We start from the raw sequence: 18,129 nt of genomic DNA, 5'->3' as shown, positions 1-18,129 counted from the left end.
AGGTGTGGAGATTCCTTAAAAAACTGGAAATAGAACTGCCTTATGACCCAGCAATCCCACTGCTGGGCATACACACTGAGGAAACCAGAAGGGAAAGAGACACGTGTACCCCAGTGTTCATCGCAGCACTGTTTATAATAGCCAGGACATGGAAGCAACCTAGATGTCCATCAGCAGATGAATGGATAAGAAAGCTGTGGTATATATACACAATGGAGTATTACTCAGCCATTAAAAAGAATACATTTGAATCAGTTCTAATGAGGTGGATGAAACTGGAGCCTATTATACAGAGTGAAGTAAGCCAGAAAGAAAAACACCAATACAGTATACTAACGCATATGTAAGAAGTATTTATTAAGAAAAGTAATTATAACTTGGAATGGTGAGTGTGGCCAAACTTGAAGTCTGAGGTTTTCTCAAATATAACTTATTAAGGGTAACAAATGAATGTGTGTGAGTGTGTGTGTGTGTGTGTGTGTGTGTGTGTGTACTACTGCTGCTGCTGCTAAGTCACTTCAGTTGTGTATGACTCTGTGTGACACCCTAGATGGCAGCCCTCCAGGCTCCCCTGTCCCTGGGATTCTCCAGGCAAGAACACTGGAGTGAGTTGCCATTTACAACTAGAGTAATGACCACCATTTATCAAACACTTAGTATGTGTCAAGTCACTGGGCTAGGCTCAAGGGTGGGAAGGAAATGGAATATGTAGAGACGTAAGATGCGGTCTCTGTTCTCAGAGAGCTTCCAGTCTTAGGAAAGGGTGTGGAGGAAAGAAAGACATCTACAGATAACTACCAAAGGGAAGAGTTAATTTGGCAGATGGGGAGAGGGTTAGAGTAGATAGATTAAGGATAGAGTTAACAAGCTTTAAATTTCAATTAAAACATTGATGGGAAAAGGTACCATTTTATACACCACTCTACTAATTAAGTGAATGTGTACAGGTGTAACTCAGTGTGAAGCTAGAAGGAATTCTTAGCATCCTTTGGCCACTTTCCCTCATATAAATTTTTACATAGTCATATATGTCCAGAGAAGAACATTTCCATATTTCTTACGTAATTCTGGAAACTGACACTCATACCTGTGGGAGAAGAAAGGAAAGAGAAAGCAGCTAAAATTGATTTGATGCCTACTGTGTACAGAACCCAGTGCTAGGCTTTTTGTCATATTTAATCTTCTTGGTTGCACTATGACATTGATATTTCCCCCACTTTATAGAAAGAGGAAATTGAGATTTAGAGAGGCTAAGTATCTTGTTCCAGAGCACACAGTGAGTAAATACTGCGATTATTTCTGCCACACATTTGCTTCTCAGGAAGCTGCATTGTAACTCTTAACTATAATAAAAAATCAGAACTTAAATTATTTTATCTTTTTGAAGTTCTGTAATCTTTGGTGTGAACATTCTAAGAGTGCATTCTCAAGTGCTTGGTAGTGCTCAGCATAAAATAGCCACTGGAAGGCTACCCCGAAACAGCAGAACTAATAGCAAGGAGAGGTCTCTGAAGTAGTCTGTGCCGCAGTCTAGCTTCATTATTATAGCAGACTTCTGTATTGCTTTAGATTACTGATGGGCTTCAGTCTCTTACTGATGCCTTTGGCTAGTTACTTTAGAAAATATTTTACGTAGGGATAAGGATGTAAAAAGTGTAGTCTATGTCTACACCTAAAGCAAAAGTGTATTTTAGTCTAGAACATTCAGTGTTGTTCAGAGTTGTTAATGAATTTGCTATTAAAAACTATGCCTTTTCTTTTCAGCTTAAAGAAGTCTTCTGCCGAGCTGAAAAAAATATTAGCCAATGGCCAGGTAGGTTTCATTACAGATTAAGATTTTCTGATAGTAGTAACTTAGTGCTGTCCAGGTTTTTTTTTAATCCATAAACTTAATAAACAGATAAAGGGTCTGTATATTTCTTCTTGTCATAAATGAATTACATGGCTTAATTTGATTGGCAGAACAATTTGCAGCACGTTTTTCAAACTGTGCTAATGGGTTTCACTCCCAGCAGATTGAAGTACCATGCACACACCCTGCTGCCAGCTCAGGGTAAAAAAAGTTAATCAGTTCTGAACAAGTGTGTCAACCCATGGGTTGTTGAAATGGCCCTGTGTCCTGAGGTGACTGTTTCTTTCATTATCTTTAGGGAGAAAAAGAAAAACTGTTAACTTTCTCACCTTAGTTCCTTCTTTTGTCCTGAAACTAACACTGGCTTTTTAGAGGAACGGAGTCACAACAGACCTTTGCCATTTAAAATTCCTGGCCTTCAGGAACCCTCAGTTTGTCCAGTTGACTGGTCATCGAAAGCAGAATGACCTCCTCCCATCAGTGAGGGACAAACGGGCCTGCAGGCCAGTTATTTCTCACTAATTTTGATCCAAGTAAATGGACACATCTGAAATAGTATAGTGCTTTTAAACATACACTGGTAAATTAAGCTACCTACAGGGTCCTCGATTCTTCAATAGCAACATAAATGCGCTTTAATGTTTGTTATAGAGGAAGCCCTTTGATAGCCTTGGAGGCAAGCGCCTGTCCATTGCGATCAAGCCTGCCTATTAGGCTCTATTGACTGAGACATCTGTGTCACCGCAAATAAAAGACTCTTATTGATTTTCTTAACTGCTGTTCACTTCCCGTCCATGTTTCGAAGGCTGAAATCTTAATTATCTCAGATGCTTATTCAGTGCCTTCACATGCTGACCTCTCCAAGCCTCATTGGCATTTCATGAATCAAGTGCTTGTAGTGGAGGATGTCAAGAAGACAAAGCTGGGTCCCCATGCTTGTCCTTTAATATCACCTGTAACTTGGTGGCCTGATAGATGTGTGTGCCTTAACGTGATGCCTGTATGGTGGTACTTCTGGAAACCTTACTTATTTAGCATGTAATCTCTTGAATGTAGTTAGAAAAAGTAAATTGATTTGGTTTTGACATCTCATTGTCATCCAGAGTGTGTGAATTCTAGTCCTTAACTATTCAGTGTACACCTACGGAGAATCTGGTGGTGTATGTATAATCTTATTGGTGCCCAAATTTTAGATCATGTTTATCTAATAGTACTTTTAACTTGAAGCAGCCAAAGTCTTTGTTTCGGTTGAGGTCCACATATATATCCCTCTAGTGCCCTGCACGTTTTCAGACACACAAAACAAAACCTGACTAAAAGCTGAAATACTGAACCTAGGGTCTTTATGTATCTCCAACATGTTTGCATTCTAGTTACTAACTGTAACTTATGAGTTACTTGTGTTCTTCAGCTGGAAAATATATTTCAAAATTGACATAAATTAAGAAGCTTTAACTACATTTGTTCAACCCAGGCAATGGAAAATAACCTGTCATAGATTCTTTCAAAAATGAAAAACAGTTTATTTCCAGGGCAAAAAAAAAAAACATTCTGAAATGTTCCTAGTATTCTGAATCTAATGCCATAAATATCTTAGTGCCCTCAGTTAGGAGATTCTCTTTGGTGGAGAATTGTCACGGCAATGATTTTTGACACTTAAAGATTGTTTATTGCTTTCCCTGGGGAATGTGATAGCCCCATGTTAAACAGCATGGCATTTCCTTACTTTTAAGGATTAGCCATTTTACATTTACTTTTATTCACAAAACAAAACAAAGAACTCCCACCTTTGGAAGTCTTCGAAATATCTCCTCCTCCTTTTAATTCCTCAGTCCTTGGTACTATCAGGTAAGTAAAGAATGAGCGAGATTGCATTGCAGTGAGGTAACATGTTCCATTGTGGCGTCAATAAATTTCTGGGCTGAACACTGACACCACTTGCTATGGAAGATGTAAGTCACATTTAACGATACTTTAACACTTAAGCATAGTTTTTTATTTTAGTGGTTTATGCTCTCAAGCATTAATAATGATTTGCCTTTCCACTAGCCTCCACTTAGATTTAATAAGGAATTCATATTAATCATTAAAAGAAAGGGACATGATTCTTCAAGATAATCAAATATTGACAGGTTAGAAATAGCTTTCTGCCTGGGTTCATTGATATAGGTTATGTGATATAAATATTTATTTCTTTTCTGTCACTCAGAGTAAATGCCACCAATTGATTCAGCATTGATATAGTGTCAACAGTTCATAAGAAACATTTGACTGGCTTGTGTTTTCCGATTAGTCTCTGCTGTATAAAGTGGGATTTACTAAATCTCTCCAATTGTCTGCTCATAGAGTGTGACTGCTTTCTGAAACCATTATTGCTTCGATTTGTGAAGCGAAGGTCTGGTGATAGGACTGGTTTCTATCAGACCTTCACATATAAAAGTAGGATTAATTGAGCATTTTTGTTTTAATGATTTATAAGCGATAGGTACTGATTCTTCTTAATACAGGCAGACAGTAAACAAAGAATATTTTCTTTGTTGATCCATAATTGAATTCCATTTCATTTTCCTCATTAATTTCATTAATATTATATTAAATCAAACATTTTTTAGGAAGTTTAACATTTAGTCATTGGAATGAAGGCATTGTTTTTCTGTAATCACTTTATGATGGAGGGTTCCTTTTTTTTCCTGCTTGAAAAAAATTCATAAGGTATTTTTGGCATGTTTTATTGAGTGCTATAAGTCAGTACCACTGATGTGTTTTCTGGATGTGTTTCTCCCACTTCAGTTGTAGTGCAGTATCATCTGTTTAACATTGGCCCTTGATTTGAAACTGATTAGAAATGGCCCAGTGGGTCAATTTAAAGGATTAAAAAAGTGCAGTTACCCCAGGGATGTATGACTTTGACCTTTGCATCTCTAAAGTTGTCTTTCCTCGGTTTTTTTAAAATTTGTAGGAGAGAGTGACAGTGTTTTCTGTTCCTAATTACTCAAGTATAAATGTACTGTGAAGTCAGAAATCTAGAAATAATTCTAATCCTGCTACATGTTTGACTGTTTTGTGGACTTCAGATACCTTTAAAAAACTTCCTGTGTTTAGGAGAAAAAAAAAAAAAAAAGGAGGAAGAAAAATAGTATTCAACATAAAATTAGCTTTAAAAACTGTCCTATTACCAATATATAAAACACTTAGATTCTTCCAGTTCATCTTAGGTCTGACCTAAATGTGGATGAGAGTGTGTGTGTCCAGACGGCACGACCGCTCATCTCCCCACACCAGCAAAACCTTCCCGAAGCCCTTCCTGGCGCCCCCCCACCCCCCGCCTCTCTTTCAGCAGCAGCAGAGCCCAGTGCCACTCATGTCTCTCAGGTCATTTGCCAGCATGGCAGTTGACACATAATTGTAACTCTCAGGATTTTTTTTTCTTCTTCCTCCCTCACATCTGTTATTCTGCCTTTTATTTGCCTTTTTTTTTTTTTTTTTTTTAGTTGAAACAAGGAAACTGACTAATACTGAAAAGTTATTTGGTATCTTTAATTGTATAAAAACTTTCTTTTACCTCTTATTTAAAGAGCTATGCGATTTCTCTTCTTAAAAACAAACATTGTAGTTGATGAAATTGCTTTTAACTTTTGAGTGCCCTTCAGTTGATTATTTTCCTTTCTATGGGCCAGTGACCATTGATGGAGAGGCTGTCCCTCCATACTTACCCATGAGATCACCTGAGATCGCAGAGCAGAGTATCCTGAAAGACTCAGTTCTCACCTTGACTAGTTACGTGACACAAATGAATTGGGTTATAAACTTAAAATGTTGTAAAAATATGTGATTTTTATGTTACCTGATCTCAACTATAATATTTAAATACTGTACTTTGTAGGCTTATAAATCCCACTTTTGTATCATGAGCATTGTGCCTAAGTTTCATTTTAGAAAAGTTGAATTAATATGCTTTTCTAAACTAAAAAAGCAGATATGTTGTTAGCTATTTGTTTATTCCTTTAATGATTGTTTCATATTTAAGATCAATTAAAGTAACCCATTTTGATCAGAGATACACAATTCTTAAATTTTGTTGTAATCAGTTCATAAGCTTGACCCTAATAGTTTTCCTTTTTAAAACTTTTCTGACATGATTAATACTTACATAATCTATAAAAATTAGAAGGTTCCCATAGGCAAAAAGTGGAGAAGGCAATGGCACCCCACTCCAGTACTCTTGCCTGGAAAATCCCATGGACGGAGGAGCCTGGTGGGCTGCAGTCCATGAGGTCGCTAAGAGTCGGACACGACTGAGCGACTTCACTTTCACTTTTCACTTTCATGCATTGGAGAAAGAAATGGCAACCCACTCCAGTGTTCTTGCCTGGAGAATCCCAGGGACAGGGGAGCCTGGTGGGCTGCCGTCCATGGAGTCGCACAGAGTCGGACACGACTGAAGCGACTTAGCAGCAGCAGGATAGGCAAAAAGATCTGATATTTTTAAATAGAAAAATCTACCAGTCTATTTACAGTCTAGGCAGATTTCTATATAAAACTTTAAAACATTGTAGAAACACTTAATTTTTTATGGATACTGTTTTTTGAGTGACATCGTTCTAGAACTTATTCTTTAAAACCATTTTTATCTTTATGATACTCTTACAATCTTACTCATTATCTGAGGGACTCCAAATTTCCACCCTTGAATTTGCCTAAACGTTGTATTGGCACGCGCATAACACTTGTCTGTGCACACACACCCCTACACCCTGTATAGCATCCATAACATCCCCATATCGCTGAAGCTTTCAGCTTAGCCCCTGCCTTTTTTCTGTCTACCACTCCTGGTTAAGTTAGAGTGCTAGGTGGGTGACTGCTCCACTTTTCTTTTCAGCCTAGGGGTTTTAGGTAAAAAAAGACTGATGTTGGGATTATAATGGCTGAAGCTACTTAGAGACCTACGCCTTGGCCTTTTCTGCCTCCAGCAAAATATCACAAAATCAAGCCCCCTCTAAAGTCCTGGGTCTCTCACAGTATGTTATTGGAATGTGTAATATCACTGAGTCTTGATATTTATATTTTTCCAAGAGGAAACTACTGTTCCTTTTACCTGGAAAGTTCTGATGGTGTGGGGTAGATGGAGGGGATGTAATCGGACTGTGACCTCTCTAGGGCCCAGATCCTATAGCTGCATCCAGCTTACCCTTAAACCTCATTGCTACCAATTCAGAATTTGTGGACGTTGAATGAACTTTCTCCTAGAAATTTACTTCAGGCCGTGATGAGGATACAGATTGTTCAGCAAGTTACTAGTACAAATTAGGTTGTTGCAGTCATGTTTAGGAAGTTGCAGTCATGTTTGAGGAATGTTTTCAAGAAAGTAGCCTATTTGTACCCACCAATATATACTGATATTTACATACATAAATATTACATATTTTATACTGTTTGATCAAGGTAAACCCAGTAGCAACTCTGCTAGTTTGTTTAGCATCTCAAGTTACTTTATGTGCAGTTTCATGCTGCTTTGAAATTTGTCATTTGGTCCAGAATAATGAGATTTTCTTTTCTTCATGCCACATTTTATATAGGTTGAAATAGGTTTTATTTTCTGTGTTAGTGGTTTAAAGGAAATGAAGAAAAGAATTTCCCTCAAATAGAAAAATTTTTGCCAATTTTTATGACTCATCTGTCATTTTGCCTCTGACCCTAAATGTAGTAATTAGCTGGTTGCAAATTACATCAGTTAGGTTGTACTACAATTAAATCAGGTGCTTAGATTGGCCTTTATACATTAATCTGTCAATATTCTTTTACAGTGTGGCAGAATGGCTTGGAAAGGAAGCTGTAATTCCACTGTATTCCTAATTATCACAGCTCTCTGAAGCTTCACCCTCAGAAATGTATAGAAGAAAAATATTTCCCTTGATAAATGGAGCCTTGTTTTATTCCACTGGTGAAAGTTTAGAGTAAAGCAAAATATTTAAAGCTTTACTAAATTTTCTGAAAGCAAACTATTTTTTTTCCAGGTGATACTGAATTAAAAACTCCATCTATTTTTTGCCCATGCAAGGCAGTGCAATTCCCTGGAAATTGATTTTTTTTTTCAGGGCTTACTATGGCTTTTCCCAAGCTTTAGCTATATGGAAAATAACACTTTATTGAATCCACTTAGTGTATAAAGTTGGCAGTTAATTTTTAAGCAATTGGACCAGTGTGTAGAAAATTACTGAATTCCTTAAATAGAATCTGACTAGTCTTAAAGTCATTTGATAAATAATTACTTAGGGAGTTGTTTCAAACTCTAAAACATTATATTGTGGGTACTAAAATAATTTCACTTCTATTCACTATACAAATGAGAGTAGTATTTGTGGTATAACACTTTTACAGAATCTGGGAAAATGTACGTGTTGCTTTATATAATGGATTAGAAAAATGACTTTAGTTTATACTAATCACATGCTTACTTGCTTTCCTTTTATGCATTATAACATTTTACTATATGTGCCTTTTAAAGTGCATCGATTTGGCACTTTTCCGTAAGATTTCTACCCAGCTATTGCTGGGTACTAATTTATCATTTCCCCCCAAAAAAGCAGTGTCAACTCTAGGAAAATCATTAGCATTATTCAGTTAGTTTATTTAATGTTAATTAGAGGGTCACTTGAGTTTTCAGGGGCTGATGTATTTACAGATTGTGCATTGGATTACTAGGGGGGGGTGTGTGTGTGTCTTGCCAAGTCTGACTTTGGTTATGTGCAGTGCTGTTTGGCAGCGGTTATTGTAGTGCTGGAGACCGTTCTTATCGGTATCTCTGACCTGACCCTTTTGAGCTATGTTATATCATTCCATTTTGACACCTTTTATCAAACTTTAATGAAATGACCCAGGCAAACAAATTGTCATTAAACTTTCCATCACTTTGTCCCTTGGTATCGTCTTTTATAAATTGGACAGCAAATGTTGTATTGATCTTCTCGTTCTTGCAGCTGAACTTGAAATGACCCAGACTGCTTGTTGTTTATGGCCCAGAGTTGCTTTTCCTTGACATTTCCATCCACAGCATGACACCCTTTTTGTTTTTCTTTCTTTCTTGTGGAGATGAATGAACAAGACATACGGTATCGAGACACTCTTGGTCATGGCAACGGCGGCACAGTCTACAAGTGAGTAGTCAATTTTGTTTAAACTTTCTCTCCACTTTTGCCAAATGTGGGTATCCAAGTTCTCCATGGCAAAGATTTTTAAATGACTACCAGCACTTAGATTTTATTTCTACATGTGACTCCAAAATTCTGTAAGGCATCTATTTTCTCAGAAATTGCTTGGAAAAGTGCATTTATATTGCCTTTTTAGTATTTCTGAGTCTGCATCTCTCCTGGGTGAGCATTTAATAGTCCACCATTAGCAAATATACCTTTAACTGGCCTGAAGTTTAATGCATTTTTTTTTCACTCTTTTAACACCATTATTTTTTTTAACTTGCTAGCACCCTATGCTAGTCCCCTGCCTGTTTACACCTATGCCCAGTGGAAGACAACCCTTATAAATACCATTGCTTTGCCCTGTGTCGACACTTAGTTATTAAAAAGCCTCTTCCTGTTGTGTTTCCTTCTCTCCTCGCCCTACACCCCTGAGAGAATTTCTACACATTGATGAATATGTTAAGTTATAAAATTCTCCCAAATTCTGGTTGCAGTGATCTTAGCCTAAAGGAGTGTTCATTTTCATATTAAAAAATGCTAACCGTAAAAAATACTTCTCTCGACAGGGAAGTCTTTCTCATGCAGTAGTGCAAAGTTTAAACTACATAATGTAATATCTGGTACTTAATAGTATGCAATGATGTATGAAAAATATTCCACTAGGAATTAAAAAATCCATATTCTGTAAGAAAGCCCTGAGGGAGTAATAAAGCTTTCCTCCAGAGAGCTGTTTTCCATATATACACTACCCCTGCATCACATTATAATTGTGTTTTTACCTTAGATATTTTACTATTGATATTAATATATATTTTCAAAGTTGTAAAATAATTAATTTATGTTTTTATTGGTTACTGATTTTCTTAGAATTTTGAGTTCTTACTAACCATGTCTGAATATAGCTAAAAATTTCCCTGTTGCCCTTGAACATGAAAGGTCGCATCCTAAAATTCCAGAATATCCTCAACTCAGATGCCACCTTGGCATAGAATTAGATTTCTCGGGTTAGAAGCTCCTTCAAAGTTACCTGGTCTAGTTCCCTCCCTGGGGCTTTGATCCTCTCTGTAGGTAGAGCCAGGAAATGTCCTTTCTCCTAAAGTCCTTGAACATGGTCCTTTAAGAACATATGTTTACATATTTGGATGGTTTTTTCCTATAGATGACTGAGTATGGCAAGTAGTTGGTCTGAATGTTAATTGCTTCCACTAGGCTAATTCAGATAATTAAATAATAACACATTTCTTTCACAATCCTTAGGTCTTACCCTCTTGCCCTTAAAATGTGTGATGCCTAATTTGCCTAAAGAATTTGAGGCTACCATTGTCCTTTCCTGGATCTGTACTATCATACCTTCCCACGCAGCCCCTAGTACTACATGAATAGCATTTCTTCATCCTGGTCTTCTCACTCTTATCTGACTTGACTTTTTACCCTGTCCTGAAGGTTCTTGGGTTCAGGTACCATTAGAAATAAGAAGGAACATGTATACTCAAATTGCTTCTCTTGAGTTCCCTAAAGGGAGCAGTTTTCAAAGTCTCAGCCTTTCTTCTTCTTAATGCTTTTATGCTAATGTTCAGGTGTAATAAAACAGAAAAGTTTTCTAGCAACTCTTTGAATGCCTTTTATCAGCTTCGAATAGAATCCAAACACATTTCTTTAGACTTCTAACCTACTTACTTGTGCTGTTTCACCAAATGTTTGACTCTTGAGCGTGTTAATATTTTTAAATTGAAGGCCTGTTGTGAATTTACTGTCCTGGTTTATTCTAGAGAGGAGAAAACATAAGACCAAACCCCAGCAGATAATTTTTATTGGAAATAATATTCTATGTGTTAAAATTTTAATCTTTTATCTTAAAACAGGTTTATAAAAAAAGGGGAGAGGGCATACAGGGAAGTAGAAATAACATGCTCATCCAGCAAGGGAAAATTACAGCATAAAATTATGTTAGTGTTGTTTTTCTTTAACTGTTATCCTTAATTGTAGTAAAAACATAAAAATTACCATCTCAACCATTTGTAAGTCTTCAGTTCAGTGGCATTAAGCACGTTCACATTATTGTGTAACCATCAACACTGTCCATCTGCACAACTTTTTTGTCTTGCAAATAATTTCCCATTTGCCTGGCTAATGTTTTTAGCTAAGAAGCATGGCTAGAAGTTTTCTTTTTATTAGAGTCACAGTATCCAAGGGAGGGTCCTTAGCACGAGTTCTTTAATTTGCTAGGATGCCACAGTGACATTAGCAACTTCTCCTGGGTTTATTTAGTTGGCTTTCATTGCTTATGCTCAAAACACTTTGTAAGATTCAGTATGTTTTTGACAGTGGTTGTCATTATGGAGGGTGAGTGGCGGTGTCATGATCATTTCAGTACTTTATGTCGTAGATTTCTTATGAAAAGAAGACATTTCACTTATTGCCTAGGTGATTCTTAAGGAGAGAGAACATGAAGATATAAAATTACATAACCACTTGTCGTTGATCAGTTCAGTTCAGTCATGTCCAACTCTTTGCGACCCCATGGACTGTAGCATGCCAGGCTTCCCTGTCCGTCTCAAGCTCATGTCCATTGCGTCATTGATCATTGATCATTGTCATTGATCATTGGTCTTCATTTCTGTCTGGACTTCAATTTGTGGTGTTCTCCTATTTCTGGCTTTTAGTTCAGCACAAAGAAATGGTATAATCATCAAGAAATGAAAAGCCACTTTACTAAAGTCTCTGTAAAACTGAGTGTTTGATGTGTTATGATTGACTTTCTCCTATACTAAGTTTACCTTAATGGTGTTGACTATAAAAACTGTGATTTTTCAAACAAAAATGATTACATTACAGGCTATGCTACATAAACTAGATGAAGAAAATATTGGAAAATCCACTCATTGGTAACAAAACTGCCTAATGGGCCTATTTATTTTTTTTCTTATAAAGAATAATAAAGCTAATAAATGTGAAGCAAAAGTTGATATTTCAGTCTTATTTGCTCCACTTGAGATGTTGTGAATTTTAAGGGATACGATGTGTAACTACAATATATGTTATTTAATAGTTGATCACATTTTCATCCTTTAAGTTTGGGTATTCTCCTCAGTTATACAGTATGAAATTCTGGGCCTATATATTTGAACCAAATGCGGATTCTGTGTATAGCCCCCTGCTGAACTCATGATAGCAATCCAGCCAGGTAATTGTAAATTGTGGTATCTCTTGGATTATTAGTTTGGATGAAATGGATCAATTCTAAGAGAAAGAATTATTTAGGAAAAGTAAATGAATGTACTTTAACTGCTTCATTTCCAAAAGTACAAGTTGCTCCAAAAAATAAATCAGGAAGCACATATGTACTATTCCCTTCTGATAGATTCACAATAAATTCTGAAAGCTTAGAGGAAGTAGAAAACAGTATGTGTTGTGGTTAAGTATAGGGACTCTGAGTTTGAATTCTGCATCTGCCACTAACCAGCTTGTGTGATGTTGGGAAAGTTACATAGTGTCTTCTATCTCAGTTTCCCTATGCTTAAAATGGGGATAATACTAATACCTGTCTTACAAAAGTGGGCTTCCCAGGTGGCTCAGTGGTAAAGATTCTGCCTGCCAATGCAGGAGACGCAGGAGACATGGATTCAATCCTTGGGTTGGGAAGATTCCCTGGAGGAGGAAATGGCAACCCACTCCAGTACTCTTGCCTGGAGAATCCCCATGGACAGAGGAGTCTGGTGGGCTATAGTCCATGGGGTCACAAGGAGTTGGACAGGACTTAGCAACTGAGTACACGTCGTACAAAATTACTGTGAGGTTAAATCAGATGTTCCATAAAAAAGGCTAAGTACTGTGTCTGACACTGAATGTTCATGATTTTTACATGAACTTACTACTGTTCATGATAGAAATGAACAATGATAGAAAGAGCATTAATCCCTGGGCTTTCTATGCTTACTTGGCCATGGGATTCTTTTCTTGAGAAAGATCTGTAAATATCTCACAGAATTAAAGTTGTATTGAATTAACTTTGAGAAATTCTGCAATATGATACCTAATATATTTCGATGTTTCCTTTGGTTCTTTAGTTCCTTTATGAGTATGGTTTATTTTTATATCGTATATTATTTTAAATAGAATGATTTTTCAAAGTTTCAAGGTATATTCTCATTTATTGTAGTTTACTTTCAAATTGCTATAAGACAGCTGGTATAATGGCAAGCCTGTTTTACCGCTGGTAAAAGCTGGGGCTCACATTCATGTAACAGAACCAGCACTCTACACAGCATCTCTTCCTTCCACTCTGTTTCTCCCTGAGGCAGTGTTTTCTCAAGGTCAGGCAGAGTCCATTGCATTTACTTGTATTTTCTAGTGTACCCAGCACAGTCCTAAGGATAGAAGAGATGCTCTATACATGCTGGCTGGAATAAGAATGAGGCCAGTGGAGGTTTTTTCCAAGCAGGTTTTAGCAGGGTTCTTTAATTGGATCCTCCCCATATCTAGCTAGTTTTAGAGGCTGCATAATTTTGAGCCTGAATAATTGTTTTAGAACATTCACCAAGAAGCATAGGGATTTCTAAACTAAAAGCATATGTTTGAATGATTAATTTTCTTTCACATATTAAAAACTTAGTATTTGGTATCCACTAACTCAACATTCTAGTTACTGTCCTTTTTTCTTGGATAGTAAGTCACATGGAAATGAAAGTAATTAATAGGACCAGTTACTTTGAAAACGTTCTATGATAATGAGCCAGGCACTCAGATTTTTTGCTCCTTCAGTGCATTGTTTGAAGGAGTCGCAAAAGCTCTGGGTCCAAAAATGAAGTAGTATCTACCTCTTAGGACTTAGGCCATGCTGAGTCAGTTAGCCAACACACACTTAAGGATCATCTGTTCTCTTTTTCTTTAATGCAATTATTTAGGCTAAGACTCTTGCTGTCAGCTTTCTGGCCATGTATTCTAATCTCAAGGTATTGGAAAACACTAGTGAATTTTCTAAATCTAGCTGCTTCTTATGGTACAGTTAAGAGGTGTAACCTGGGTTTGAGGTAGAATTTTCTCAGTGGTATAATCGGTAGCCTGTATGCTGACTACATGGTGTTTCAAAGATTGGATATGTACCATTATTTAACAATTAATCTGACCATATCTAGAGATAAGAGAGGAGGGAAGGGTTAACAGTTCTCAAAGGTGTTGGTCTTGCCTTCTTTCTGTTGTCTTACCTATATTATGAAATATTTGTTGGGCAGTAGGGTGGGGATGGTTCTTGGAGACGGTAACTCAGATCATGTGAACTATTAAACTGTATTCTACCCTTGTGATATGACTTACAGGCCAACTAAAATATTTTTGTTTCAGGACTGGAATTATATCAGCCCATTGCAGTGAACATGATTTATTTCATGAAAATTAGAAGCTGTGGTGGTCAGTTATAGAAAATGAAAAAAATACATGAATCGTTGCCTAATTAAATGCTATTTAGTAAACAAAATATTTTAAAACATAGGATTCCTGAAGGGAAAGTGCAACCAAGAGGGTCCTTGATGTAAATATTGGGAACCACATAATACCGAGAAAAACTCTGATTTCCTTTTTCACCAAACAACCCAAAGGTGCCAAACCGGAAACAGTCACAGGCCTGACCCCAGTTTCTCTAACAGCTGCATCAGTGGCCCCACTTCTTTTTGTTTTTCTCCCTGAAGTGCATCTGGTAAATTAAGAGTAGTTTTTAAATGGTTTTGATATTGACCCAAGAGCTAGGGTGATTGTTTGATTTATTTTAACTTTAAATTTCCAATCAAATGAAGTGCCTTTTCCTTGTAGCCAGGATCGTATTTTAAACAAGCAAATAAGACATCATCTTAATGTAAAATTAAATACTTGTATATGGCTGGATTGTATTGTAGTATCATGTGACAAGCAAGGATATTAAATATTTTCAGAAAATCAATGAACATTTGTCAAATAAAATTAATTATGTCCACTTCCCTCTCTCAGCATTCGCTGTTACAGGTTGGTTTCATACAGTGATGTGCATTGTATTGATTAGAACCTGAAGAATGAACCTGAGCTCCAGACTCTCTGCACCTTTCCCACCTTTGCTGCCCCATCTCCACATCCCCATAACTTCACACATGCTCACATTCATTACAGCAATGATGGATTATTGGCATCCAGCCAACATGACAGGATGTCACAGGTCGCTGAGCAGAGATTTTCAGACTCTGTTTCCACCCGAATTAACTATTATTGAAATAGTTTATTGAGATTGAAGTATTGATCATTTTCTGCTAACCTTGGCTTAAGGGAAGGAAGAAGAGGCGGGGGTATTTCTGAAAGACACTAAATTTCATTTTAAAAAATCTCATTTATTTAGCCTTTTCTTCTTCCTTTTTTATAGCCCTTATTGTTTTATTGCTTGGAAAAGGGTATCTTGGCTTTATTTTTATGACAGTATAATTATACTTCAGAAATGCACTTGATTACTATGGGTAACAAAATTGTTCTAGTATATTGGTTTGGCCAGTATTGCTATACAAACAACTTTTCAGTCAATTGAGTCTGGTAAAAATCAATACATTATGGTAATATTTCAAGTAAGAATTTGCTGAATCGAAGTATTTCAACTCTATCTCCTTTTAGGGAAAAATAGTTTTGAAGTAGCAAGACTTCTTTCTAATATTTTATTTTAATAAAAGTGCTTTCTTTATAGAGAAATATAACGTCCTCAGCAGAAGTGGTTAAGAACAGATAAGCATTAGCACACTTCTGTTTTTATAGGGTGGAAGAGGTCTAGTTTCCATTAAAATCTATTTTCTGGCTGCATTAAGAATGTATACCATCCAGGTTTGACTTTGTCTCGCAGGGTGTAACTTTTGGATTTTTGTGTCTAGTTCTGGGTGCTGACTTTCTAGAGAGATATGGACAGTTCAGAGAGCACCCAGAGGAGCATGGGGAGAAAAAACAGGGGTCTGGGACATTGTGCCGTCCAGTCCTCCTTCGTTCATTAGTGGGCACCTTCTGAGCATGTGCTGTGTGGAGGGCACTGCGTCAGCTGTTGGGGAGAGCAGGCTCTCATTGGCCTGTGTCCAGATGGAGGGAGACGTCTTGTCGATAGGTAAGTACAGGGCCTCACGGTCTAGGCCATGTGTCTCTGTGGTACACAGGCCCTTGTGGGCCGAGGAGGGAGTGACAACTTTTAGCTCTTTCCTCAGGAGGATTCAGAAAGGGCCTCATGGAGGAACTGTTATTTGAGTTGAAAAGTGATCAGAGGAGTTGGCTGCCTTTTATCTGAATAAGAAAAAATCAAGAGGTCCCATGACAACTGACATAAAGTCTGAAGGGCATTCCTGTAGACAGAGGAGCAGGTTTTTCTGAAGGCCCACCTCAGATTGCTTGTCTTGAATGTCTGTGTGACAGTGCCTTTGGTTAGAGTGAGCCCTGTACTCTTTCTGCTACTTTACCCACCGGCCTGTCCTCCCTAGAGGTCATTTGAACGATGTCTTTCCAGGGCCCAGTACCACTCGTTACCTACTGTAGACACTTAGTGTTTTAGGAATTAACCTGTAGAGGCTGTCTTCACAGTCTCAGGATGGATGCAAAGTATTCATGGATGTATCGCTGGGTGGCTCTGGCTTCTACCTTAAGCAGAATGATACGGCTTAGTGTTCAGGACTGCTGAGAAAAGAATTCCCACCTAGACTGGACATGAAAAGACTGCAAAGATTACTCCTGAGTGTAAAGTTCCAGAATGAAATTTAGCATTCAGCTACCATAAAAATGTTAATGTCAAGTATTGTTTGGTTTTGTTCTTTTAGATGTTGTCTTACTGTATATTCGTTGAGTGTATACTCACCGACAGTCGCTCTGTGCCAAAGCCATCCAGTAGTGAATAACACAGGTGGCCAGTGCTCCTGGAGCTTGTTCTAGGGGTGCAGATAGACAGCAATCAAGGAAATGAATACCGAAGTAAGATGATATCAGACCTTACAAGTGCTGTAAAGAATGCTCAGCAAGGCTTATCTGAGGAGGGGATATTGGAGCTGAGACCTGAAGGACAGGAAGGAGCCAAGTCATGGGAGAATCTGGGAATCCAGAATCCAGGCAGAAGGAACTGCTGTGGAGAATGCCCTGAGATGAGTGTGAAGGTGTTGTGTCTAGGAGTGTGGTTGGAATTGGAGTAGAGCAAGCTCAGGGGATGGTGGAGAAATGGGAAGGAGCCTGATCATGTGGGATCTTTGAGATCTCGCTAAATCTTTGCCAAGAAGCATGGTCGATATACTTAGCCCCTTTTTACTAGTGAGAAAGATAAAGCTTGGAAGGGTTAAGTGGCATGCCCATGGTCAAATCAAGATTAGAACTCAGTATCAAAACATCGAGTTGTCCACCTCAAATTCCTTCTGACACTACATCAGTACTTGGGCCTACTTCTCAAGCCACGGTTTTCCTTTTTGTCATCTGCACTCTTTTAAGTTTCTCAATTTTTAACCGAAATTATTTTTCAGTGTGAGATCTAAATTAATATATGATCTTGAAAGTCAGTGATGCACCATCTCTAGTTGTTAATTTTAGAGGCTTTTTAGTAGATGTTAAAACAACCATTACTTCGCTGACAGAATTATGGCGACATAACTTGTTATTTGGTCTATCCTTTGGGTCTCTTTACTTATCAAAAGCTTTGAATTTAATAATTGGATCCTGAGATTAATTCTATGTTTGTGCTAGAGGAGTTGGAGCATTTCTTGATTTATAAGACACATTAAATTTTTCTAAACTATTTTACAGTGTCTGATGTGTTAGAAAATTAATGGCTCTTGGTTGGCATATAGCACAAGCAAATATTTGTATGCCACAGCATCTAGGGTATTTACTTAAATTGCTTTTTTGGAAAATAATTCACTGGAAAGTACAAACCACGTTTACTGTGTATAACTTTCTGCCACAGTTTTGTTTTTTTTTTCCATTGCTCTGTCTTTGGTTACCTTGCTATAAGAGACCGTGTTCCTGTTAAATTGCTGCCTTACTGGAGTCGAATACACTTAGGTTCTGATTTGTGCATTAAAACTGAATTGGAGGAGCAGGTTACTAACTGAGAGGGGGAAA

General features: G+C 37.4%; 1 protein-coding gene across 2 annotated transcripts in view; it reads left to right on the top strand.

Annotated features, from left to right (window-relative positions):
- The window catches only part of MAP2K5 (mitogen-activated protein kinase kinase 5), a 270,714-nt gene that overhangs the window by 52,571 nt on the left and 200,014 nt on the right, over positions 1 to 18,129 (top strand). For both annotated transcript variants that reach the window (XM_010834516.1, XM_010834517.1), the window contains exons 7-8: positions 1,765 to 1,813; positions 8,942 to 9,006. In XM_010834516.1, coding sequence (XP_010832818.1) covers positions 1,765 to 1,813; positions 8,942 to 9,006 — 114 coding nt within the window. The remainder of the gene's footprint in view (positions 1 to 1,764; positions 1,814 to 8,941; positions 9,007 to 18,129) is intronic.

This window comes from Bison bison, unplaced genomic scaffold, assembly GCF_000754665.1.
Source record: "Bison bison bison isolate TAMUID 2011002044 unplaced genomic scaffold, Bison_UMD1.0 scf7180017864034, whole genome shotgun sequence".
Classification (NCBI taxonomy): domain Eukaryota; kingdom Metazoa; phylum Chordata; class Mammalia; order Artiodactyla; family Bovidae; genus Bison; species Bison bison.
This window is presented reverse-complemented; position numbering and strand designations above follow the sequence as displayed.